Source organism: Heterodontus francisci, chromosome 5, assembly GCF_036365525.1.
Source record: "Heterodontus francisci isolate sHetFra1 chromosome 5, sHetFra1.hap1, whole genome shotgun sequence".
Classification (NCBI taxonomy): domain Eukaryota; kingdom Metazoa; phylum Chordata; class Chondrichthyes; order Heterodontiformes; family Heterodontidae; genus Heterodontus; species Heterodontus francisci.
This window is the reverse complement of record NC_090375.1, coordinates 59,674,733-59,700,976: the sequence shown is the minus strand read 5'-3', so window position 1 is coordinate 59,700,976 and position 26,244 is coordinate 59,674,733. Positions and strand designations below refer to the sequence as shown.

The 26,244-nt window shown below is 44.6% G+C and overlaps 1 protein-coding gene across 1 annotated transcript in view; it reads right to left on the bottom strand.

The window, feature by feature from the left end:
* Positions 1-206: 206 nt before the first annotated feature.
* The window catches only part of klhl18 (kelch-like family member 18), a 44,335-nt gene continuing 18,297 nt past the window's right edge, over positions 207-26,244 (bottom strand). The window contains exons 6-10 of the mRNA XM_068031521.1: positions 17,884-18,020; positions 16,262-16,484; positions 8,326-8,430; positions 2,936-3,047; positions 207-2,017 (exon numbers count right to left, since the gene is read on the bottom strand). Of these exons, the coding sequence (XP_067887622.1) occupies positions 1,631-2,017; positions 2,936-3,047; positions 8,326-8,430; positions 16,262-16,484; positions 17,884-18,020 (964 nt within the window). The 3' untranslated portion in view covers positions 207-1,630. The remainder of the gene's footprint in view (positions 2,018-2,935; positions 3,048-8,325; positions 8,431-16,261; positions 16,485-17,883; positions 18,021-26,244) is intronic.

Genomic DNA, 26,244 nt, shown 5'->3' with positions numbered 1-26,244 from the left:
TCTTCTACATATAAACCAACTGAACCACTTTATTAGATTCCAGTCTGTAACTCACTGCCAGGTATCCGTTATGTTATATATAATCTATTTCATTAGATTCCAACCTGTAACTTACATCAAGTTATCTGTTATAAAACCACCCAAACCCCTCTTCTAGATTCTAGCTTGTAATTCACTCCCAGGTATCCATTATTCTACCATATATAAAAAAAAACACGATCAGATTCCATCCTGTAACTCACTCCCTGGTTATCTGTTATTCTATATATAAACCATCCAAACCCCTTGATTAAATTTCTATCCAGTATTGATATATAGTTTATTAGCATACAGTAGGTACCAATATTAATAAAATATCACTTTAGATAATATTTAATGTTGTGCAATATGCTTCTTGTGTTACTCCCCCATGTGACCAATCTATACCTACCTATATTTCACCCTTCAGTTCAATGCTTTCTTTAGATATTTACACGGACAGAATTTATAATTGGACAGCCTGGAGTTTTCCCACAGTTTAGCAGAAGATTGCAGGAAAATTTTGCACATACCCACCAGTAGTGGCATAACCACTAACTAATTTTGATATGTAATTCACTCGATACTGTTATAGGTAAAGTAGTGATAAGCAAAGACCCACATTAACTATCAGGTAGTTCTCCCATATTTTGATTGCTGTAAACATTAAAAATCTTGATAATCTTGATTATGTTTAAAAGCTCTAAGGACAAACAGCACAATGGACTAGGGTAGGGAGAACAAGGGGTAGGGCCAGGACAGCTAACAATTATAACCAGAAACAGTGCAAGTTTTTCTTGGGTTGGAAACAGTAGCAGACTGCACTATCACAGTATCTGAAGAATTTTTATACCATCCTAGAAATGTAAAATAATTAGAGTTTTCCATATTCATACACTGACCCACTTAGGATTTAACAGGACAAAAAAGTTCTATTCAACATACTACTCGGACCAGTAACAGCATAGGATTACACACACCGAATAATTAGCCTTGCAGGAACAGTAGACAGGCCATCTGCTGGGAACTCAAGGTAGACGCTTCACCTTCTCTTGTCACCCAGGTGCTGGGGATGTTAATTCTGGGAACACGCCCATTATAGACATCCAGAGTCAGCAGCAAGCACTCAAAGGCAAGGTGCAGCATAGGTCAAATGCAAAATACTCCACAACAGCACCCCTAGTATCTCAATTTTCTATTTCCCCACACTATAACCCAGATCCGAGTGGTGAAAGGACAGTGCCTAAATCATGGTAACACCCAGTCCGACAGTCTCTTACTAATACACTGTCCTGCATTCGAGTAATCACTGAAACAAGTTATTCAGAAATTTGGATTTTTTTTTAAATGTATAATTTATAAAGTATTTATCATTTTATTTAAATGGCTGCCTTTAAAAACATCCACAGACTTTATTGATAGCTACCGAGTACTGGTAACAGTTATTAATCTGTTGGAAGAATGTATTGGTCACTCCATCGTCTTTGGCCACTGGACACCAACCAACAGACCACTGAAAACTGGGGTTCATTTGTTGTTCCCACAAACATACCATTGTTTCAACACTGCTACCAAGCACTAAACTCCCATGACTGGGAGAAAAATGACTGCCTTACACACTGAGGAGCGGGATGCACCCTACACCAACCCCGCCTTCGTGACACACCATGGGGGCCATGAACGTCCAGCGGTTCATATCGGCATCATACATCTCCATCGAGTTCAAGTTGTACTGTCCGTCATAGCCACCAATGGCATACAAGCGACCACAGCTCGACACGAGGGACACACGGCTGCGGCGAGTGTTCATGGGGACAAGTGGATACCATTGGTCCGAAGAAGAGTTGTAAACCTCCACAATACTCAGGAAACCTGAGCCATCGTAACCGCCGCAGACGTACATCTGACTGCCCAGGGATGCAGCCCCATGGCGACAGCGTTTATTGAGCATACTCGGCACGGGGTACCAGGTACTGGTGTGATGATTATAACATTCAACCTGTTTTATTTAAAAAAATAGGTTTATTTTAAAAACAAAGCCTTGAGCAAATAAAAGTCATTTGACCCATCTTACCTCATTCATCCAGATGAACCAGGAGCTCTCCCAACTCAATATACAACTCATTAAGTGATGAAGTTTTTTGCCTCCATTACCCCACACAGAAGCCCCTTGGTGTAGAGATGATATGAAAGAGACTTCTGGGTAGGGTTTTTACATTTATTTCTGCGATGTGGAAGTTGATGGCAAGACCGACAGTTATGGCCCACCCCTAGTTGCCCTCAAGAAAGTGGTGGTTTCGGGATTTTTTCTTGAAAGGTTGCACGCGTTGATGAATGTGCTCCTACAAAGCTGTCAGGTAGGGAGTTCTAGGATTTTGATCCAGTTGCTACGAAGGAACAGTATGTTCAAGTTGGGATGGTGTATGACTTGGAAGCGGAACTCGGAGGTGATTGTGTCCCCACGTTCCCTGCCTGCCCTTATCTGTCGAGGCTGTGGTGGTCACGGATATAGGAGCTGCTGCCAAAGAAGTCTTGGTGACTTGCTGCAGTGCATCTGTATATAGTACATAATGCAGCTGTAGTACTACTGTGGTGAAGGGAGGGATAATTGGGTTAGTAACATGTTGTTGTAGCTGGACACATCCAGGGTGGCGAGGATGACACCCTGGAATAATTCTATACTACAAGGGTAATATATAGCAGCCCTTTTCTAACTGGATATTCTTTATAACTGCTCCACTTGACAGCAAGGGGAGAAAGGAGAAAACAATTTAAGAAGCTGTACTTTGGTCCAGCTGCTTTATTTTTGCATTTATGAAAAGATATCACATGGATTAATGAGTTGCTTTCTTCATGCACAGCTCTTTTTATTTTCTTCCCTGCTTGAGCTTGTTGCCCAATAAATCCCTGAACGTACCGTATTAAATATCTGCAGTCCATCATGCCCTCCAGAGACATAGATCCTCCCTTCAAACACGGTGACCCCCGCAGCACTGCGACAGGCACTCATTGGAGTCACAGACACCCATCTGTTGGGAACCGGAGCAGAGAAACAGGTTAGCAAAATAATTTTCTGGCTTCCCCCTTTTTTCTTGCTGTTGATCTTAAATTTAATTACTGACCAGTACAACCAGTTTTGTGCTCTTCACCTTAGCATAACCTTCAGAATTTTGAAAACCCACCTTGTGATCAACCTTTTAGTCAGCCCTCAATCTCTTTGTTTTGGAGTTTTTTTTTTATTAACACTTCTGTAGAGTGCCTTAGGATGTTTTTATACAAAGGAGTGATATAAATGTAAGCTTTTGTTGACTGCGAATCTTTTGATAAAAGCTGTGGCTCAGTTGGCATCATTCTTGCCACTAAGTCAAAAGGTGTGGGTTCAAGTCCCACCCAGAGACTTGAGCATAAAATCTAGACTGACTCTCTCGTGCAGTTCTAGTGAGAACCAGGTCAAATATAATAAGTTGAGGGGGAAAGTAAAGATGAAAATAAGACTGGTGAAGAGAGAATGAGAATAGAATGGCAGTCAACCCAAAATCTTCTACCGGCATGTAAACAGTAAGCGGGTAGTAAGAGGCAGGGTGGGGCCTATTAGGGACAAAGAGAGTGATATATGCTGAGACGTGCAAGGCAAGGCTAGAATCCTTAGTGAGTACTTTGTATCAGTGTTTACTAAGGAAGAGGATGCTGACAAAATATCAGTAGAAGCGGAGATGTAGAGGTAATGCATGGGGTGAAAATTGAGAGGAGATACTGGAAAGGCTGGCTATGCTTAGAGTGGGTAAGTCACCTGGTCCGATGACTTGCATCCAAGGTTGCTGAAGGAAGTGGGCGTGGAGATAGCTGAAGGGCTTGCCATAACCTTCCTGTCTTCCCTAGATATGAAGAAGGTCCCAGGCGATTGCAGAGTGGCAAATATGACACCCTTATTCAAGAAAAGGTGCAAGGACAGTCCGAGTAACTACAGGCCAGTTAGTTTATCAGTGGTGGGCAAGGTTGTAGAAACAATAATCGGGGGCAAAAGAAAGGCACTTGGAGAGGTTCAAGTTAATTAAGGATTGCCAACACTAATTTGTGAAAGTCAGATCATGCTTGACTAATCTAGCTGAATTTTTGGATGAAGTAAGAGAGAAGGTTGATGAAGGGAATGCAATGGATGTTTTCTATTTAGATTTTAAGAAAACATTTGACAAAGTACCACATACAAAGCTGGGTAACAAAATTGAGGCTCATGGAATAGGAAGGTCAGTGTCAGCTTGGATTTTTTTTTAAATGGCTGTGTTTGTTGACAACACAACCACTAGGCAGCGCAGTACTTGCAAATGCGCAAATGCAAACTCTTCAACTGGAATGTCAGTGTCTGCGACGTTCAGGCAGCTGTCATGATTAAAGATGGCGCTGCTCAATTTATCACAAGAAATGCTTATGGCTAGATCATTCCAGCAGACTAACCTTACATTAAGTTGGATGGAAGCCCAGTTATATGCTATGTAGTTATAGGATACTAACTGTAATCCTCAGATCCATTCAATATTCCAGTAATCCTATTAAATACAAAAGGAATTTTATGACTGAATTTCCATTGGAAGATAGTGAATTGGCACCCCGATCGATGGAGAAGAAAAATCGGGCAGAGTATAAAATATGCTTACAATTTGTTATTGTGATTCATTTATGACTGACCGGACTGATTTCACCCGAATGCAGCTAGTAGGTCCCGCCCCACTGGCCGCTCTCCCCCCTCGGCAACTCGCTTTCCCCCCCTCTAGCCGCTCCCCATTTCCCTGGCTGATTGTTCCCCGCATGCGCCACCTCGCTCTCTGCTCGCTCCCCCCCCCCTCCCATCCAACCGCTGGTAATAGGCAGCGCCGCTTCCCTCCTCTTGGCCACTTGCTGCCACGTTTGATCGCTCTCCACGCACCGCCCGAAGAAACAAGGCGGTCCGTAAGGGGTGACGGGGCGATGTAGGAGCCAGTGGCCAAGAGGAGGGAAGCAGCGTGGCCTGGAGCTAGTGGCTAGTGGTGGTGGTGGGAGGGGGGGCCGGGGAAGCGAGCAGCCGGAGAGCAGGGTGGCACGAAGCGAGGAACAATCGGCCGGGGGAGCAACGAGGTCTGGAGTGAGCAGCTGAGGGAAGGAAGCATCGAGGCCTGGAACAAGTTGTTGAGGTGGGAGAGCTCCAGCCTCAAAGTCTCCCATTCAGCTGCTTCCTCCAGCCAAGTGGGGGGCTGGATACCCAATGATGCTTTATCGCGCATGCGCGAAGATGGACCAGGTGCAGATACGTGATGACGTCATCCCGCGCATGTGCCACTTAAGTCCTGGTGAGATGTAGCTACGCATGTGCGCAGCTTGGAGCACTCTGATGACTCAGCAGGCCCCTGTGTTGTCAGGAGTCACTTTGAAAAAAAATTGGCTTAAGGACAGAAAACAGTGAGTCGTGGTAAATGGTTATTTTTCAAACTGGAAGATGGTCGACAGTGCTGTTCCCAGAGGGTCAGTACTAGGATGACTGCTTTTTTTGCTATATATAAATGAATTGGATATTGGATTAATAATAACTTTCAAAATTTAATGATACCAAACTTGGAGTACTGGCAAACAGGATGATACAAATTGACTGCAACAGGACACAGAGGCTAGCAGAATGGGCAGCCAAGTGGCATATGGAATTCAATACAGAGAAGTGAGGGGTGATGCATTTTGGCAGAAGGGATGGGGAGGCGCCATATACACACTGGCACAGTTCTAAAGAGTGTTCAGGGACAGAGGGACCTGGAGTGCATGTGCATAGATCTTTGAAGGTAGCAGGACATATTGAGAGAGTGGTCAGCAAAGCGTATGGGATCTTGGGCTTCATAAATAGAAGTATCGAGTACAAAAGCAGAGAAGTTATGCTGAACCTTTATAAAGCTCTGGTTAGGCCCCAACTGGAGTATTGCATCCAGTTCTGGTCACCACACTTTAGGATGCGAGGGTCCTTCAGAGGCTAGGGGAGATTTACCAGAATGGTTCCAGGAATGAGGGATTTTAGCTACAAAGTTGGAGAAGCTGAGGTTGTTCTCCTTGGAGCAAAGGGGATTAAGGAGAGATTTGATAGAGGTGTACAAGATTATGACAAGTTTGGATAGGATAAACAAAAGTAGCTGTCCCTAATAGCTGATGGTACAAGGACTAAAGGACACAGATTTAAGGTTTTGGACAAGAGATACAGCGGGGATGTGAGGAAGAACTTTTTTTTTTTAAAACACAGTGCGTGGAAATGACCTGACCTCACTGGCCACGAGGATGGTGAAAGCTGAGACAATGATTTCCAAAGGAAAGTGGACGGGCACTCGAAATAAATTAACTTGCAGGGCTATGGGGATACAACAAGGGAATGGGATTGGCGGGATTGCTCTATGGAAAGCCGGCATAAACTCGATGGGCTGAATCTTCTTTCTGTGCTGTAAAATGACTACTGAGAAAGTGCTGCACTGTTGGAGGTGTCATCTGTCACGAGATGCTAAACTTGACTTCCCTCTCAGGTGGGTGTTAAAGATCCCATGGCACTATTCAAAGGGTCTTGGTGTCCTGGCCAATATCTATCCCTCAACAAGCAGAACTATAACAGATTATCTGTTCACTTTCTCATTGCAGTTTGCAAAATTGTGCGCACAAATTGGCTGCCTTGTTTCCTGCATTACAACAGTGACTACATTTCAAGAATAATTCATAAACTGTGAAGCACTTTGGGACATCCTGAGGTCATGAGGTCAAGGCAAGTCCTTTATGCACGCTTTGCATGGTCTTATCTTAAAGTAAGTTGGTGAGGTCTAACCAATGATTTGTATAGGCTTTGCATTTCCTCTTTGCTCCTGTACTCTATGTACCATTTATGAAATTTGATCTCAGAATTATTGAAGTCCCATCACTTTTAAAGATTGTGTATCTGAAACTCCAAACTTCTCTGCTCCTTTACTCCTTTTAAAGTTTTACCATTTAGTGTATATTCGCTCCTCTTCCTCCTAAAATTAGTCACCTCAAAGTTTCCAACATTGTTCATTTAACATCTGTCTGTTCAATCTAATAATCTGTCTATTCCCTCCTGAAGTCACATTTTTTGGAGAATGGTAAACATCCCACACATCTGAAGTATGGGTACTGTTGCAAGAGAAACATAGAAAATTTATGGCACTAGAGGCCATTTAGTCCATTGTGTCTGTGGCAGACCAAAAAAAGATGATCCAGCATAATCCCATTTCCCAGCTCTTGATCTGTACCCTTCTAGATTACAGCACCCCAAGTGCACATCCAAGTATTTTATAAATGCAATGAGGGTTTCTGCCTCTACTGTCCTAGAATTCTAGGAAACACAGCAAAGTCCCAAAAACAGCAATGAAATAACGACTACCAGATAATCTAGTGATATTGGTTGAATATAATGGCCAGGACAAAGGATTTCAAAATAATGTCATAGAATCTTTTACGTCCACCTATTTGCTCAATACTGCACTGAGCATGTTAGCCTAGATTTTGTGCTCAAGTCTCTGGAGCGGGTCTTGAACACAAACTCCTGACTTAGAGGTAAGAGTGCTATTTACTGAGCCACAGTTGGTGGCATCAATAAAAGACTGTTCTTTCCTTGAACTAGCATCCCTTCCATTCTCCCATATTCGTTAATACCATGCGTGTTAATTATGACAAACCTCATGTTATTAAGTCCTTTTTAAAATCTATGTACACATTTACTGTTATCAACACCTCAAAAGAACTCCATTAAGTTTGTCAGACACTACATGCTTTTTAAAAATTCACACTGCCTGTCCTTAATTAACTCGTTCCTTTCTAGGTAAGCATTAATTTATCAGATTAACTCAATGCCTTCTAGAAGCTTACATCCTATCAAAGACAGGTTGACCAGTATACAATGACCTGGTTTAATCTCTGTCCATTCTTAAACAGATGTTACGATGGCAACCCTGCAGTGCTCTGATATATCTTCCACAAACAAGGAGGTTTGAACAATGTGGTCAGAGCCTCTACTGTTTTCTCCGACTTCCCTCAGCATTCTGGGATGCAGCCTTTCCCACTTTGAGCTCCAGTGACATTCTCAATACTCCTTCCTTAGCTATACTCCATACCTCCCATTTCATATAATTACTCCACACCTCCCACTCCCAATTCCTTCCGACTATCACATTCTTCCAAGAAAGATGAGGCAAAGTACTCATGTGATATCCCCATCATTCCTTCATAAGATGATTTCCTTCTTCAGCTTTGATTGAGTCACGATTACAAAAACAAAAAGGTACCATTAAGATTTCTTACTTGTCAGCTTCTGGAGTGTAACATTCCACTGAATTGAGGGAGGAGATTCCATCGTACCCACCACAAACATAGATGTGCCCATCCAGGACAGCTGTCCCCATTGCACTGAAACAAACAGGAGAGACAGGTTGAGATACTAGCAATAGACCTCACTCCCCAAACAGCCAGAGTCCATTCACATGAGAAAAACAGGTATCCCAACTGTATGGATGAGCTAGATTGACCCATCCACCCAAGTACTCCACCTTAATTTAGATATTTGTTACAAAAATAGAAAATGCTGGTTAGGCAGCAGCTGTGAAGATCAAAATAGAGTTAACATTTTAGGTCATGACCTTTCATCAGAAAAGGTAAAAGAAGGTGGTAGATGGGATACCGTCAGGGGAAGGAGAGGGAACCAGCAGGCAGTGCATGGATCCCCTGTGGCCGTTTCCCTCAACAACAGGTATACCGTTTTGGATACTGTTGGGGGAGACGACTTGCCAGGGGTAGGCAATGGGATACAGGTCTCTGGCGCAGAGTCTGTCCCTGTAGCTCAGAAGGGAAAGGGTAAGAGGAGCAGAGCATTAGTTATTGGGGACTCCATAGTTAGGGGAACAGATAGGAGGTTTTGTGGGAACGAGAGAGACTCACGGTTGGTGTGTTGCCTCCCAGGTGCCAGGGTACGTGATGTCTCGGATCGTGTTTTTGGGATCCTCAAGGGGGAGGGGGAGCAGCCCCAAGTCGTGGTACACATAGGCACCAACGACATAGGTAGGAAGACAGATGGGGATTTAAGGCAGAAATTCAGGGAGCTAGGGTGGAAGCTTAGAGCGAGAACGAACAGAGTTGTTATCTCTGGGTTGTTGCCCGTGCCACGTGCTAGCGAAGTGAGGAATAGGGAGAGAGAGGAGTTGAACACGTGGCTGCAGGGATGGTGTAGGAGGGAGGGTTTTGGTTTCCTGGATAATTGGGGCTTTTTCTGGGGTAGGTGGGACCTCTACAAACAGGATGGTCTTCACCTGAACCAGAGGGGTACCAATATCCTGGGGGGGAGATCTGCTAGTGTTCTTCGGGGGGGTTTAAACTAATTCAGCAGGGGGATGGGAACCTAAATTGTAGTTCCAGTGTGCAGGATGTTGAGAGTAGTGAGGTCAGAGATAAGGTTATAAGGACACAAGAGGGCACTGGCAAGCAAGAGCTTGGTTTAAAATGTGTCTACTTCAACGCCAGGAGCATCCGGAATAAGGTGGGTGAGCTTGCAGCATGGGTTGCTACCTGGGATCTCGATGTTGTGGCCATTTCAGAGACATGGGTAGAGCAGGGACAGGAATGGATGTTGCGGGTTCCGGGATTTAGATGTTTCACTAAGAACAGAGAAGATGGTAAAAGAGGGGGGGGTGTGGCATTGTTAATCAAGGAAAGTATTACAGCGGCAGAAAGGACGTTTGAGGACTCGTCGACTGAGGTAGTATGGGCCGAGGTTAGAAACAGGAGAGGAGAGGTCACCCTGTTGGGAGTTTTTTATAGACCTCCAAGTAGTTCCAGAGATGTAGAGGAAAGGATAGCAAAGATGATTCTTGACAGGAGCGAGAGTAACAGGGTAGTGGTTATGGGGGACTTTAACTTTCCAAATATTGACTGGAAATACTATAGTTCGAGTACTTTAGATGGGTCTGTTTTTGTCCAGTGTGTGCAGGAGGGTTTTCTGACACAGTATGTAGACAGGCCAACCAGGGGCGATGCCACATTGGATTTTGTACTGGGTAATGAACCCGGCCAGGTGTTAGATTTAGAAGTTGGTGAGCACTTTGGTGATAGTGATCACAATTCGGTTAGCTTTACCTTAGCGATGGGCAGGGACAGGCATATACAGCAGGGCAAGAATTATAGCTGGGGGAAAGGAAATTATGATGCGATTAGGCAAGATTTAGGATGCGTAGGATGGGGAAGGAAACTGCAGGGGATGGGCACAATCGAAATGTGGAGCTTATTCAAGGAGCAGCTACTGTGTGTCCTTGATAAGTATGTACCTGTCAGGCAGGGAGGAAGTTGTCGAGCGAGGGAGCCGTGGTTTACTAAAGAAGTTGAAGAGCTTGTCAAGAGGAAGAAGAAGGCTTATGTTAGGATGAGACGTGAAGGCTCAGTTAGGGCGCTTGAGAGTTACAAGCTAGCCAGGAAGGATCTAAAGGGAGAGATAAGAGCAAGGAGAGGACACGAGAAGTCATTGGCGGATAGGATCAAAGAAAACCCTAAGGCTTTCTATAGGTATATCAGGAATAAAAGAATGACGAGAGATAGGTTAGGGCCAATCAAGGATAGTAGTGGGAAGCTGTGTGTGGAATCGGAGGAGTTAGGGGAAGTGTTAAATGAATATTTTTCGTCAGTATTTACAGTGGAGAAAGAAAATGTTGTCGAGGAGAATACTGAGATACAGACTACTAGGCTAGATGGGATTGAGGTTCACAAGGAGGAGGTGTTAGCAATTTTGGAAAGTGTGAAAATAGATAGGTCCCCTGGGCCAGATGGGATTTATCCTAGGATTCTCTGGGAAGCCAGGGAGGAGATTGCAGAGCCTTTGTCCTTGATTTTTATGTCGTCATTGTCGACAGGAATAGTGCCGGAAGACTGGAGGATAGCAAATGTTGTCCCCTTGTTCAAGAAGGGGAGTAGAGACAGCCCTGGTAATTATAGACCTGTGAGCCTTACTTCGGTTGTGGGTAAAATGTTGGAAAAGGTTATAAGAGATAGGATTTATAATCACCTTGAAAAGAATAAGTTCATTAGAGATAGTCAGCACGGTTTTGTGAAGTTTAGGTCGTGCCTCACAAACCTTATTGAGTTTTTTGACAAGGTGACCAAACAGGTGGATGAGGGCAAAGCCGTGGATGTGGTCTATATGGATTTCAGTAAGGCGTTTGATAAAGTTCCCCACGGTAGGCTATTGCAGAAAATACAGAAGTATGGGATTGAAGGTGAATTAGTGCTTTGGATCAGAAATTGGCTAGCTGAAAGAAGACAGAGGGTGGTGGTTGATGGTAAATGTTCATCCTGGAGTATAGTTTCTAGTGGTGTACCGCAAGGATCTGTTTTGGGGCCACTGCTGTTTGTCATTTTTATAAATGACCTGGATGAGGGTGTAGAAGGGTGGGTTAGTAAATTTGCGGATGACACGAAGGTCGGTGGAGTTGTGGATAGTGCCGAAGGATGTTGTAGGTTACAGAGGGACATAGATAGGCTGCAGAGCTGGGCTGAGAGATGGCAAATGGAGTTTAATGCGGAAAAGCGTGAAGTGATTCACTTCGGAAGGAGTAACAGGATTGCAGAATACTGGGCTAATGGGAAGATTCTTGGTAGTGTAGATGAGCAGAGAGATCTTGGTATCCAGGTACATAAATCCCTGAAAGTTGCCACCCAGGTTAATAGAGCCGTTAAGAAGGCATATGGTGTGTTAGCTTTTATTAGTAGGGGGATCGAGTTTAGGAGCCACGAGGTCATGCTGCAGCTGTACAGAACTCTGGTGCGGCCGCACCTGGAGTATTGCGTGCAGTTCTGGTCACCGCATTATAGGAAGGATGTGGAAGCTTTGGAAAAGGTGCAGAGGAGATTTACTAGGATGTTGCCTGGTATGGAGGGAAGGTCTTACGAGGAAAGGCTGAGGGACTTGAGGTTGTTTTCGTTAGAGAGAAGGAGGAGAAGAGGTGACTTAATAGAGACATATAAGATAATCAGAGGGTTGGACAGGGTGGATAGTGAGAGCCTTTTTCCTCGGATGGTGATGGCAAACACGAGGGGACATAGCTTCAAGTTGAGGGGTGATCGATATAGGACAGATGTCAGAGGTAGTTTCTTTACACAGAGAGTAGTAGGGGCGTGGAACGCCCTGCCTGCAACAGTAGTAGACTCGCCAACCTTAAGGGCATTTAAGTGGTCATTGGATAGACATATGGATGAAAATGGAATAGTGTAGGTCAGATGGTTTCACAGGTCGGCGCAACATCGAGGGCTGAAGGGCCTGTACTGCGCTGTAATGTTCTATGTTCTATGTTCTAAATGTTCTTTCTGGGAGTCCATCCCATGCACTGATCACAGTGCTTGTGAAGAATTTCGACGTCTATTCTAAAATTACTGCCAGTTTGAACGTGTTGCCTTTTTCTCATCGCAGTTAGAGTAACCTTTCCTTTACCATTTACTATCTTCGATCCCTTTATAAAATCAACCATCAGACAACTTCTTTCCAAGTTGAAAAGCCCAGTCTCTCCAACCTTTTCTCATAATTGAGATACCTGACACCAGGGATCAACTTGGTGACTCTTTGCTACAGATAAAGCAACAGATTAAGGCTCCGGTTAGGGAACATAAGAAATAGAAGCTGGACTGGGCTATCTGGCCCTTCAAGCCTGCTCTGCTATTCAATAAGATCATGGCTGATCTTCTACCCCAACGGGGAGAGAGTTTTGCAGTGGTAATGTCACTGAAGTACTAATCAAGAGACACGGCTAATGCCCTGGGGACAGGGGTTCAAATCTGACCACTGCAGCTGGTGGAATTTAAATTCAATTAATTAATAAAAATCTGGAATTGAAAGTAACAAAGATTCACTAGACTGATTCATGGGATGAGGGGATTGCCCTATGAGGAGAGATAAAGTCAACTATGCCTACAATTCCCTGGAGTTTAGATGAATCTAATTGAAACACACAAAATTCTTAAGGGGCTTGACGGATGCTGAAAAATGTTTCCCCTAGCAGGGAAATCTAGAATATGGGGTCAGTGTCTCAGAATAAAGGCTCAATCATGTTCCATTTATCTTCTAGAATGAGTTAATGCCTGCAGACCAACAGAGAAAAATTAAGAAAATACTTAGGTGGATTAAGGGTGTGCAGCTATAACGAGAGATGCTCCTTAAACAGTGCCCTCCTCTCAGACACGTGCTGGGCTGTAATCCCAGGGCCTCTGGATGCCCCTTAAATCTTACCCATGTGACCAGACTTCACCACTGCCCCAGCTGAGGTCTGCTAGCTCAGCAAAGACCTGGGATCGTCCTGAACCGTGTGGCTCAGTATGACACACTGCAGTCACTCACTAATCTACTGAGGACACCTCAGCTAACTGCTTTACAACAGCACCAAATCAACACTAAATAGGTGACAACACAGGAAATCCTTTCCCAAACCATAAGAAAGCAACAAAACTGACTTTTTTTCCTCCTCCAGTTTTTTTCCCCCTCCACTGAAGATGCTGGATCTCTCACTAGGAACCAGTTGTATATGCAGCAATGTATCACGTACAACTGGCCATTTTTTATGCTTCAACCCGGACAGTGAATGCAGGCTGTCCAGGATGTATGGTTAGACTGACATTTTCCACCAGGGGTCAGTAGACAGTGATCAGAAGCTGAAATCAATGTCTATTCCTCCCCCCCGCACCCACCCCCAGCCACTTCACTAATCAAGGGATGGGGAGGCCAGTTGGATCACCCACCCCCGTTACGGAGATCAAAGGACTCAGCACAGATCATGTATTAAAAATAAAAAAAATAAAAAATAAAATAAACCTGGAACCTTCTGGGTCATAGAAACATAGAAAATAGGAGGCGGCCATTCGGCCCTGCTCCACCATTATGATCATGGCTGATCATCCAACTCAGTAACCTGTTCCCGCTTTCACCCCATACCGTTTGATTCCTTTAGACCCAAGAGCTATATCCAACTCCTTCTCGAAAACGTACAATGTTTTGGCCTCAACTGCTTTCTGTGGTAGCGAATTCCACAGGCTCACCACTCTCTGGGTGAAGAAATTTCTCCTCATCTCAGTCCTGAAAGGTTTATCCCATATCCTTAGACTATGACCCCTAGTTCTGGAAAAACCCCCACCATCGGGAACATCCTTCCTGCATCTATCCCGTCAAGTCCTGTTAGAATTTTATAGGTTTCTAGGAGATCCCCCCTCACTCTTCTGAACTCCAGTAAATATAATCCTAACTGACACAATCTCTCCTCATAAGTCAGTCCCGCCATCCCAGGAATCAGTCTGGTAAACCTTCGCTGCACTCCCTCTATAGCAAGAACATCCTTCCTCAGATATGAGACCAAAACTGCACACACTATTTCAGGTGTGGCCTCACCAAGGCCCTGTATAATTGCAGCAAGACATCCCTGCTCCTGTACTCAAAGCCTCTTGCTATGAAGGCCAACATACCATTTGGCTTTTTTACCGCCTGTTGGACCTGCAGGCTTACCTTCAGTGACTGGTGTACGAGAACACCCAGGTCTCGCCGCATATTCCCCTCAGTTTATAGCCATTCAGATAATAATTTGCCTTCCTGTTTTTGCTACCAAAGTGGATAACCTCAGATTTATCCACATTATACTGCATCTGTCATGCATTAGCCCACTCACTCAACTTGTCCAAATCACCCTCAAGCCTCTCTGCATCCTCCTCACAACTCACCCTCCCACCCAGTTTTGTGTCATCTGCAAACTTGGAGATATACATTTAGTTCCCTCATCCGAATCATTAATATATATTGTGAATAGCTGGGGTCCTAGCACCGATCCCTGCGGTACCCCACTAGTCACTGCATGCCATTCGGAAAAAGACCCATTTATTCCTACTCTGTTTCCTGTCTGCCAACCAATTTTCTATCCATCGCAATACACTACCGCCAATCCCATGCACTTTAATTTTACACACTAATCTCTTATGTGGGACTTTGTCGAAAGCCTTCTGAAAGTCCAAATAAACCACATCCACTGGCTCCCCCTCATCAACTCTACTAGTTACATCCTCGAAGAATTCTAGTAGATTTGTCAAGCATGATTTCCCTTTTGTAAATCCATGCCCACTCTGCCCGATTCTACCACTGTTTTCTAAGTGCTCTGCTATAAAATCTTTTGATAATGGATTCTAGAATTTTCCCCACTACCTGCTTTCTCTCTACCTCCCTTTTTAAATAGTGGGGTCATATTAGCTACCCTCCAAGTTGTAGGAACTGTTCCAGAGTCTATAGAATCTTGGAAGATGACCACCAATGCATCCACTATTTCTAGGGCCACTTCCTTACGTACTCTGGGATGCATACCATCTGGCCCTGGGGATTTATCGGCTTTCAATCCCATCAATTTTCCCAACACCATTTCTCTACTAACACAGATTTCCTTCAGTTCCTCTCTCTCGCTAAGCCCTGTGTTCCCCAACATTTCTGGTATGATATTTGTGTATGTATGGTCTGTATGGCACAGAGACAGACTTCGACAAATGAGCCATCAGCACGCTTTACCTCATAGGAACAGATGAGTCCATTCAGCCCCTCGAGGCTGTTTGGATATTCGATCAGATCATGGCTGATCTGTATTGTACTCCATTTACCTACCATTGACCCATATCCCTTTATATTCTTGCCCAACAAAAATCTATCTCAAACTTAAAAATTTCAATTGTCCTACCGTTGACAGTCAATGTGGGAGAAGAGCACACCAGATTTTTTTTTTTAACTACCATGTGAAAAAGGGCTTTCTTCCTTATTTCCCATATGAATGGCCTATCTCTAATTTTATTACGCCCCCTTATCCTGGATACCTCCACCAGCAGAAACTGATTATTTATATCTATCTTATCGAACCCATTTACCATTTTAAACACCAAATAAATCATTTCTCAATCTATTAAACATATGCCTGCATAATTTAGTTATTCAACTATCCACCAAAATAAGGGAGGGGGGCAGGAAGAGGAGCCAGGCGAGGGAAGGGGTAGGAGATGGATGAGGAAGACAGAAAATGGCTGAGCAGACTCCAGGCGCCATATGGTCTACTCCTGTTCATCTTTATACTCTTAAAATGGGTCAGGGGAGGAGGTTGGTGTTAGAAAATGGCAGAGAGGGAGGAGACAGAAAATGGGTGGGGAGAGAATGTAGTTTTCCGCAGTGCTGCTGGCCTTGCCCAAGCGTTCCTACCTGCGCTTACTGTTCATGCTGGCCACCTTCGTCCATTTGTTCATCTCTGGGTTGTAAACTTCCACCGTGCTCAACCTTGACTGCCCATCAAACCCACCTATTGCGTACAAGAGCCCGTTGACCATGGCCACGCCCACACGGCTCCGAGAGGTCGTCATCTCCTGACACTGCTCCCACTGATTGGCAATGGGGTCAAACACCTCTGCCACATTCAAAGAGTCACCTGCAAAGTCAAACGTGAGTGGGAGGAGCTGTTAGAGAAGGGGACAAGCAGCACCTGTAGTCCAGTCCAGTAACACCAGGAACGTAGGGCAATCGTTAAGAGCGAACCAGCATCGAACTATTCAGTTATGGCTCCATAGGGTTCCTATCTTTTGATAAACTGATGATACACAATAGTGCAAGCATGCATGAGGTCAAGGATCGAAATGTTATATATCCGTGGGGAAAGGAAACTACTGGCTAGCTTTGCCCCCAAGCTGACAGCTTTCTTTTCCTGGATCAGGCAGCTGTGAGGGTGGACTTGTACTGTGGGCCCCACTGCTTTCAGTGATGCCACTCTAGGAAGCACACAGCAACTCCCCTTTAGTGACAATTCACAGCAATGTCAGCCAACTTCTGGTTTGAAGAAGCTTTAAAAGTTAGACTTAATTTTTTTTTAAATTTTGCCAATTCGTTCTTTTCCTCCTCCCCCAGCTGAAGGTGCAGAATCCTGGCTATGGTATTGTATTACATCAGCAGTGCCTCTTCCATTCTTCATGGCTGAGCCTCAGCAGCGAGTGTCACAGGGTATCATACTGTCGGGCACACAGCCCAGCCTCACATTACACACATGCAGATGCAGACATAGACACGAGCAGGAAGCCAGGGTGATTTTCCTTGCCACACATATGGCTCACTGAAGTCAAGAGGTGCCTTGATTGATCAGCTACAGAAATTTGGATTGAACACGGGACCCACTGATTTATATAAATCATTTCTACACCAGCCAATGCTTTTAGTCAGCTAGACAGAACTGTGCAGGAGTGAAAGGCTAATATTTACGGAACGAGGAAGGAAAACGAGAAGGAGGAAATCAACACAGTCTGGCACTCAACAATTCCAACCTGAACAGCTGCTTTTTGTTCTAAATTTTAAGAGTCTCTCTCCTTATATACCCCCATAATGTAAATGCATTAAGTATATATGTAGTATGAGGTTACTAGATTGGCTCGCTCGGTATAGTCAGATACATAAACACGCAGAGGCACAAATTTTCAAGACTTGGATTGTCATCTGGGAGCTCTCAATCAGGTAAACACACAACTTGCTGAGGAACGGAGGGTGAAGGAGAGGAACAATTGGACTGGCCAGTTCCTTTAAGGGGCATTTGCTGAGAGTTGCATCTTGGACAATTCTTGCCAAATTTCAGAGAAAGGGTTATCTGCAGCAGGAGGCTCATCTCCGACTCACCTCCGACTCACCACAAGCCTTCTCCAGCTGACAAAAATGTTTTTGTCCCAGATAACTCTGCTCTATTTCCAGATAAGAAGCATAAAAATATATTAAAATGCCATCATGAAATGTCCCTTAAAGGAGTCAGACTAGTCCAGACCTTTTGAACATCCCGAGTCAACACAGACCAGCAGAATTAAGACCTCCCACTGCATAGATCAAGCCAGCAATGGAGGTGCAGCATCTTGGCCGTGTCTTGAAGGATGGCAGGTGAGGGCGACGCTCGGGCATTAGGTGGCAGTCCTTTGCCTCATCAACAAGGTCCCTGCAAAACAAAACAGTGCAGTCTTGAGATCCATGCACAAAACTCCCCATCCCGAATTATCTTCCATCTGCACTATCCCAGATTCAGGTCAGGGTCTCACCTGAGTGGCCGCGTGTGAGCCTGAACTACAAGTACTGGCAGGCTAACGGCTCATCCCTAGGCAGTGCAGATTCACAGACGAGAGCATTCGGTCCTCACCAACATCCATGTACTGCACCTTCCAGCAGCTGTCACTAAATGGCAATCTGGAACAGGCACTCTGGTTGTTCCTCCCCTACCTCCTCTTACTAGCCTAGGAGTATTGAAGCCAATTTTAGTGTCCTTACCACCACCCCAAAGAGGATCAACTAACTCAGCACTGACAGATAATCGAACATGGTTAGGCAACCTTGTTAAACAAGTAGCAGCCAGTATTAGCAGTTATCTATCAGTTGAAAGTAGTTAGGTTCAACAGGTCGTTTTGTAGCAGGAAGCTGAGCTAGTCAGCAAGTCATCAGAATCACTATATAAAGCAGACTAGTTTTTTAGCGAGAGGACACATCTGCCTGAGTGAGACATCGCTAGAGTGAAGTTGGAAATTTGGTGCACAGGGGGAAAGAGGGGCTCCTTTTCCAATCTTTTTTAGCCTCCAGCAGGTGAGTTGAGTGCAACTTTCCATTACTTCAGCTGTGAGAATTAACTAATTTAAAAAAAAGGTCATACAGAGATGGCAGGGCCAGTGGTGTGCTGCAACTGCAGCATGTGGGAATCTGTGAAAAGCACTGCAATCCCAACCATGTCTGTAGTACGTGTCTGCAGCTTGCACGACTTCAGCTCAGAATTGCTCAGAGACAGAGTTGCAGACATTGCGGAGCATCAGGGAGGGGGAAATTTACCTGGACACTTTGTTCCAGGAGGCAGTCAAACCCCTTAAGAGTAGGGAGAACATTAGAGGCAGCCAATGGTCAGGGACAGGAGGGCGTGACTGTGAGTGAGGCAGGTGGGGGGGGGGAAATCAGCACTTAGTGATGGCGCAATCTCAGCCCCTGACCAACAAGTACTTGCGACCTGTGTGGATGAAGCGAAGAACTGCAAGGTAGATGAGTGGACTGACCACGGCACCATGGTGAAAGATGCCATTCCAGTGGGGAGGGGGGGGGGGAAAGTGAGGAGGAATGCAGTGATAGGAGACAGTATAGTCAGGGGGATAGATCCTGTTCTCTGCAGCCGCGACCAGGAGCTCAGACAGCTGTGGTGCCTGCCTGGTGCCAGGGATAAGTGCATCTCCTCACGGCTGGAGGGGAACCAGGAGTGGGAGAGGCCAGTTGTCGTGGTCCACGTGGGAACCAATGACATAAGCAGAACATAATTTCTAGTTCGACCTAGAGAATTTGAGGAGTTAGGGTCCAAAGTAAAAACACAGATCAAAGGTAATCATCTCTGGATTGTTACCTGAGCTATGTGCAAATTGCACAGGGTCAAGCTGATTAGAGAACTAAACGTGTGGCTCAAAGAGTGGTGTGGGAAGAAGGGGTTTCGACTGTTGGGCACTGCCATTAGTACTCAGGGAAGAGGGAGCTATTCCGTTAGGATGGGCTTCACTTGATCTGGGCAGGGACCAGTCTTCTGGCCAATTGCATAACTAGGGTTGTGGACAGGGCTTTAAACTAACAGAAGGTTGTGGGGGGCGGGGCAGGGTTTGGGTAAAGGGAAATTTAGAAATCCAAACAGAGAGGTCAGGGCATTGGAGCAGGATAATGTGGGTATGTGACAACAGAATGGGACAGGAAGAGACAGAGTTGAACAAAAATTGTACATCAACAAATAAAGTCATTGCAGAGAATAGAGGTAAAAAAATGAAATTAAAGTTCCTTATCTGAAAGCACGAAGCACGTGTAATAAGATAGATGAACTAGTGGCATGGAGAGGTGTAAATGATCTAGATCTAATCGACATTAGTGCGACATGGTTATAAGGAGATCAAGGTTCGGAAATGAATATTCCAGGGTTCACAATATTTTGGAGAAACAGACAGAATGGCAAAAGAGGAGGGGTAGCCCCGATAGTAAAAGATGACATAAGGACATTAATAAGGAGGATCTGGTCTCGGAAGATCATAAAGCAGAATCAGTTTGGGTGAAAATTAGGAATAGCAGGAGTCAGAAAACACTGGTGGGAGTAGTTTACAGGCCCCCTAACAGTAGTTATATTATTGGACAAAACATCAAAGGGGAAATTATTGGAGCTTGCAACAAAGGTAATGTATTAATTGAGGGACTTTAATCTGCATATAGACTGGGACAATTCAATTGGCAACATTGGGGCTGCACAGTGGCGCAGTGGTTAACACTGCAGTCTCACAGCACCAGCGACCCGGGTTCAGTTCTGGGTACTGCCTGTTGATAGGTAAATTGGCCATTGTAAATTGCCCCTAGTGTAGGTAGGTGGTAGGAGAATGGTGGGGATGTGGTAGGGAATATGGGATTAATGTAGGATTAGTGTAAATGGATGGTTGTTGGTCGGCACAGACTTGGTGGGCTGAAGGGCCTGTTTCAGTGCTGTATCGCTAAATAAATAAAAAATTAATTAATTAAGGAGGCTATCGCTGGGCACTTAGAAAAATGCAAGGTAATCGGGAATAGTCAGCATAGTTTTGTGATAGGGAAACCATGTTTAACCAATTTATTGGACTTCTTTGAAGGAGTAATATGCGCTGTGGATAAAGGGGAGCCTGTTGACGTACTGTACTTGGATTTCCAGAAGACATTTGACAAGGTGCCACATAAAAGGTTATTGCGCAAAGTAGGAGCACATGGTGTAGAGGGTAACATATTAGCATGGATAGTAGATTGGCTGGCTGGCAGAAAACAGAGTACGCATAAATGGGTCCCTTTCTGATTGGCAAGATGTAATGAGTGGAGTCCCGCAGGGGTCTGTGCTGGGGGCTCAACTTTTTACAATTTATATCAATGACTTAGATGAAGGGAGCGATGGCATGGTAGCTAAATTTGTAGATGACACAAAGATAGGCAGGAAAGTATGTTGTGTAGAGGGCATAAGGAGGTTGCAGACCGATATAGATAGGTTGAGTGAGTGGGCAAAAATCTGGCAGATGGAGCATAATGTGGGAAAATGTGACGTTGTTCACTTTTGCTGGAAGAATAAAAAAGCAGAGTATTACTGAAACGGAGAACGACTGCAGAATTCCGAGGTGCAGAGGAGAACTAGGTGCTCTAGTGCACGAGTCATCAAAAGTTAGTACGCAGGTACAGCAAGTAATAAAGAAGGCTAATAGAATGCTATCCTTTATTACGAGAGGAATTGAAAATAAAAGTAAAGAAGTTATGCTTCAGTTATACAGGGCACTGGTGAGGCCACATCTAGAATAGTGTGCAGTTTTGGTCTCCTTATTTAAGGAAGGATGTAAATACGTTGGAGGCAGTTCAGAGAAGGTTTACTAGATTGATGCCTGGTATGAGCAGGTTGTCTTATGAGGAAAGGTTGGACAGACTGGGCTTTTCACTGGAGTTTGGAAGAGTGAGGGGAGACTTGATTGAAGTATATAAGATCCTGAACAGTCTTGACAAGGAGGATGTGGAAAGGATGCTTCCTCTTGTGAGCGAGTCCAGAACTAGAGGTCACCCTTTTAGGATAGAGATAAAAAGAAATTTTTTCTGAGGGATGCACGACTTTGGAACCCTGCCTCAGGTGGTGGTGGAGGCGCGGTCATTGAATATTTTTAAGGCGGAGGTAGTTAGATCCTTGTGAGGCAAAGGAATCAAAGGTTATCGGGGGTAGATGGGAGGGTGGAATTCGAAACAAACAGATCAGCCATGATCTTATTGAATGTTGGAGCAGGCTCGAGGGGCCGAATGGCCTACTTCCGCTCCTAATTCTTATGTTCATAACAATGGTTTATAAAATGAATTTGTAGAATGTTTTCATGACCGTTTCTTGGAGCAATATGTTGCAGAAGCGACAAGGGATAAAGCTATCCCACGGCACAGTGGCGCAGTGGTTAGCACCGCAGCCTCACAGCTCCAGCGACCCGGGTTCAATTCTGGGTACTGCCTGTGTGGAGTTTGCAAGTTCTCCCTGTGTCTGCGTGGGTTTCCTCCGGGTGCTCCAGTTTCCTCCCACATGCCAAAGACTTGCAGGTTGATAGGTTAATTGGCCATTATAAATTGCCCCTAGCATAGGTAGGTGGTAGGGAAATATAGGGACAGGTGGGGATGTGGTAGGAATATGGGATTAGTGTAGGATTAGTATAAAGGGGTGGTTGATGGTCGGCACAGACTAGGTGGGCCGAAGGGCCTGTTTCAATGCTGTATCTCTTTAAAAAAAACTAGATCTAGTATTGTGTAATGAAGCAGGGTTAATTAGCAATGTCGTAATAAAAGATCCACTTGGAAACAGTAATCACGACCATTGAATTTCATGTTAAGTTCAATCATAAACATGAAACTTAAAGAAAGCCAATAATGTATGTATGAAGGGAGAACTGGCTAAGGTAAATTGGGTAAATAGACAAAGGTATGGCAGTAAATGAACAGTGGGAAATATTTAAAGAAACAATTCAAATGTTTCAACAGAAGTACCTTCTGTTCAAAATCTAAAGCTCTTCAAGAAAGACCCATCCGTGGCTCACTCATGAAGTTAAGGACAGTATTAGACTAAAGGAAGAGGCTTACAATGTTGCAAAAAATAGTAACAAGTCTGAGGATTGGGAGTGTTTAGAAACTAAAGGGCCACCAAAAAGTTGATAAGGGAAAAAATAGAATGAGAGTAAACTAGCCAGCAATATAAAACCAGAATGTAAGAGCTTTTATAAGTACATAAATAGGAAGAGAGTAGCTAAAGTAGACGTTGGTCCCTTAGCGACAGAGACAGGAGAAATTATCATGGAGAATGAGGAAATAGTAGAGGCACTGAACAAGTATTTTGTGTCTGTCTTCACAGCAGAAGACAAAAGTTCCATACCAGATATAGGCAGTAACCTAGCTGCTAAAAAAATTGAGGAAATTGATATCAGCTGAGAAAAAGTATTGGACAAACTTGAGGGACTAAAATCTGACAAGTTCCCGGGACCAGATGGCCTACACTCTAGGGTTCTAAAAGAGATAGCTGCAGGGACAGTGGAAGTGCTAGCTATGACTTTCCAGAATTCCTTAGATTCAGGAATGGTCCCATCAGATTGGAAGTTGCCTAATGTTACACCACTTTTCAAGAAAGGAGGGAGAGGGGGAACTACAGGTCGGTTAGCCTAATATCAGCCGTTGGGAAGATGCTGGAAACTATTAAAGAAGTCTCAAAAATGCACTTGGAAAATCATAGTACAATTAGAACAAGTCAGCATGGTTTTACTAAAGGGAAATCCTGTTTGACAAATTTATTAGAATTTTTTGAGTATGTAACTAGTAGGGTAGATAAAGTGGAACCAGTAGATGTAGTGTACCTGGATTTCCAAAAGGCATTCAATAAGGTGCCACATAAAAGATGAATAGGCAAGATAAGGACTCATGGTGTTGGGGGTAATATTCTTTTGGGCCTCCTTATCTCGAGAGACAATGGATACGCGCCTGGAGGTGGTCAGTGGTTTGTGAAGCAGCGCCTGGAGTGGCTATAAAGGCCAATTCTGGAGTGACAGGCTCTTCCACAGGTGCTGCAGAGAAATTTGTTTGTCGGGGCTGTTGCACAGTTGGCTCTCCCCTTGCGCCTCTGTCTTTTTTCCTGCCAACTACTAAGTCTCTTCGACTCGCCACAATTTAGCCCTGTCTTTATGGCTGCCCGCCAGCTCTGGCGAATGCTGGCAACTGACTCCCACGACTTGTGATCAATGTCACACGATTTCATGTCACGTTTGCAGACGTCTTTATAACGGAGACATGGACGGCCGGTGGGTCTGATACCAGTGGCGAGCTCGCTGTACAATGTGTCTTTGGGGATCCTGCCATCTTCCATGCGGCTCACATGGCCAAGCCATCTCAAGCGCCGCTGACTCAGTAGTGTGTATAAGCTGGGGGTGTTGGCCGCTTCAAGGACTTCTGTGTTGGAGATATAGTCCTGCCACCTGATGCCAAGTATTCTCCGAAGGCAGCGAAGATGGAATGAATTGAGACGTCGCTCTTGGCTGGCATACGTTGTCCAGGCCTCGCTGCCATAGAGCAAGGTACTGAGGACACAGGCCTGATACACTCGGACTTTTGTGTTCCGTGTCAGTGCGCCATTTTCCCACACTCTCTTGGCCAGTCTGGACATAGCAGTGGAAGCCTTACCCATGCGCTTGTTGATTTCTGCATCTAGAGACAGGTTACTGGTGATAGTTGAGCCTAGGTAGGTGAACTCTTGAACCACTTCCAGAGCGTGGTCGCCAATATTGATGGATGGAGCATTTCTGACATCCTGCCCCATGATGTTCGTTTTCTTGAGGCTGATGGTTAGGCCAAATTCATTGCAGGCAGACGCAAACCTGTCGATGAGACTCTGCAGGCATTCTTCAGTGTGAGATGTTAAAGCAGCATCGTCAGCAAAGAGGAGTTCTCTGATGAGGACTTTCCGTACTTTGGACTTCGCTCTTAGACGGGCAAGGTTGAACAACCTGCCCCCTGATCTTGTGTGGAGGAAAATTCCTTCTTCAGAGGATTTGAACGCATGTGAAAGCAGCAGGGAGAAGAAAATCCCAAAAAGTGTGGGTGCGAGAACACAGCCCTGTTTCACACCACTCAGGATAGGAAAGGGCTCTGATGAGGAGCCACCATGTTGAATTGTGCCTTTCATATTGTCATGGAATGAGGTGATGATACTTAGTAGCTTTGGTGGACATCCGATCTTTTCTAGTAGTCTGAAGAGACCACGTCTGCTGACGAGGGGTAATATATTAGCAGAGATAGAGGATTGGTTAACAGACAGGAAGCAGAGAGTGGGCATAAGTGGGACATTTTCAAGTTAGCAGTGAATCATGGGGTGCCGCAAGGATCAGTGCTAGGGACTCAGCTACTTACGCTCTATAATAATGACTTGGATGAAGAGACAGAGAGTAATGTATCTAAGTTTGCTGTGATACAAAGCTCAGTGGAAAGGTAAGCTGTGGGGAGGACAGAGAGGCTGCAAAGAGATATGGATAGGTTAAATGAGTGGGCAACAAGATGGCAGAGTATAATGTAGCGAAATGTGAAGTTGTTCACTTTGGTCGTAAAAATGGAAAAGCAGAATATTTTTTAAAAGGTGTAAAACTGGTAAGTGTTGATGTTCAGAGAAACTTCAGGTACTCATACAAGAAACGCACAAAGTGAACATGCAGGTGCAGCAGGCTAATAGGAAGGCAAATGGCATGTTGGCCTTTATTGCAAGGGGATTGGAGTACAAGAATAAAGTAGTTTTGTTAAAATTGTACAGGGCTTTGGTGAGACTGCACCTGGAATACTGTGCGCAGTTTCAATGCAGCAAAGATTTACTAAATTGGTCCCTGGGATGAGGGGTTTGTCCTCTGATGAGAGGCTGAGTAAATTGGGCCTATATTCTCTGGAGTTCAGAAAAATGAGAGGCGATCTAATTGAGACACACAAGATTCTGAAAGGGCTTGATAGGGTAGAAGCTGAGAGATTGTTCCCACTGGTCGGGGAATCTAGAACACTGGGACACAGTCTCAGAATAAGGGGCCGATCATTCTCCGATGAGGAGAAATTACTACACTCAAAAGATTGCGAATCTTTGGAATTCTCTACCTCAGAGAGTTGTGGATGCTCCATCATTGAATACAATTAAGGCTGAGAGAGATAGATTTTTGGTCTTGCAAGGAATCAAGAGATATGAGGAATGGGCAGGAAAGTGGAATTGAAGCCCAAGATCAACCATGATCGTACTGAATGGCGGAGCACGCTCAATGGATCATATGGTCTACTTCTGCTCCTATTTTGTGTGTTCTTGTGGGCTCATCCTCATTTGTACTGCTCAGGGGCACAGCCCATATTGCCCCATCCACCATTTAAATTGAAAAATATGATGCAAGGAAGATAGACTTGATTTAGATGGCACCTTTCAAAACCTCAGGACGTCCCAAATCTCTACAGCCACTGTTGTAACATAGGAAGTGCAGGAGTCAATTTGCGCATACCAAGTCCCATATACAATGAAATAATGAACAAATAATCTGTTTTAGTGATCTTGGTCAAGACATAAATATTGGTTGGGACACCAGGGAGAACTCTTCAACAGTACCATGGGATCTTTTGAGGGCAGACTGGGC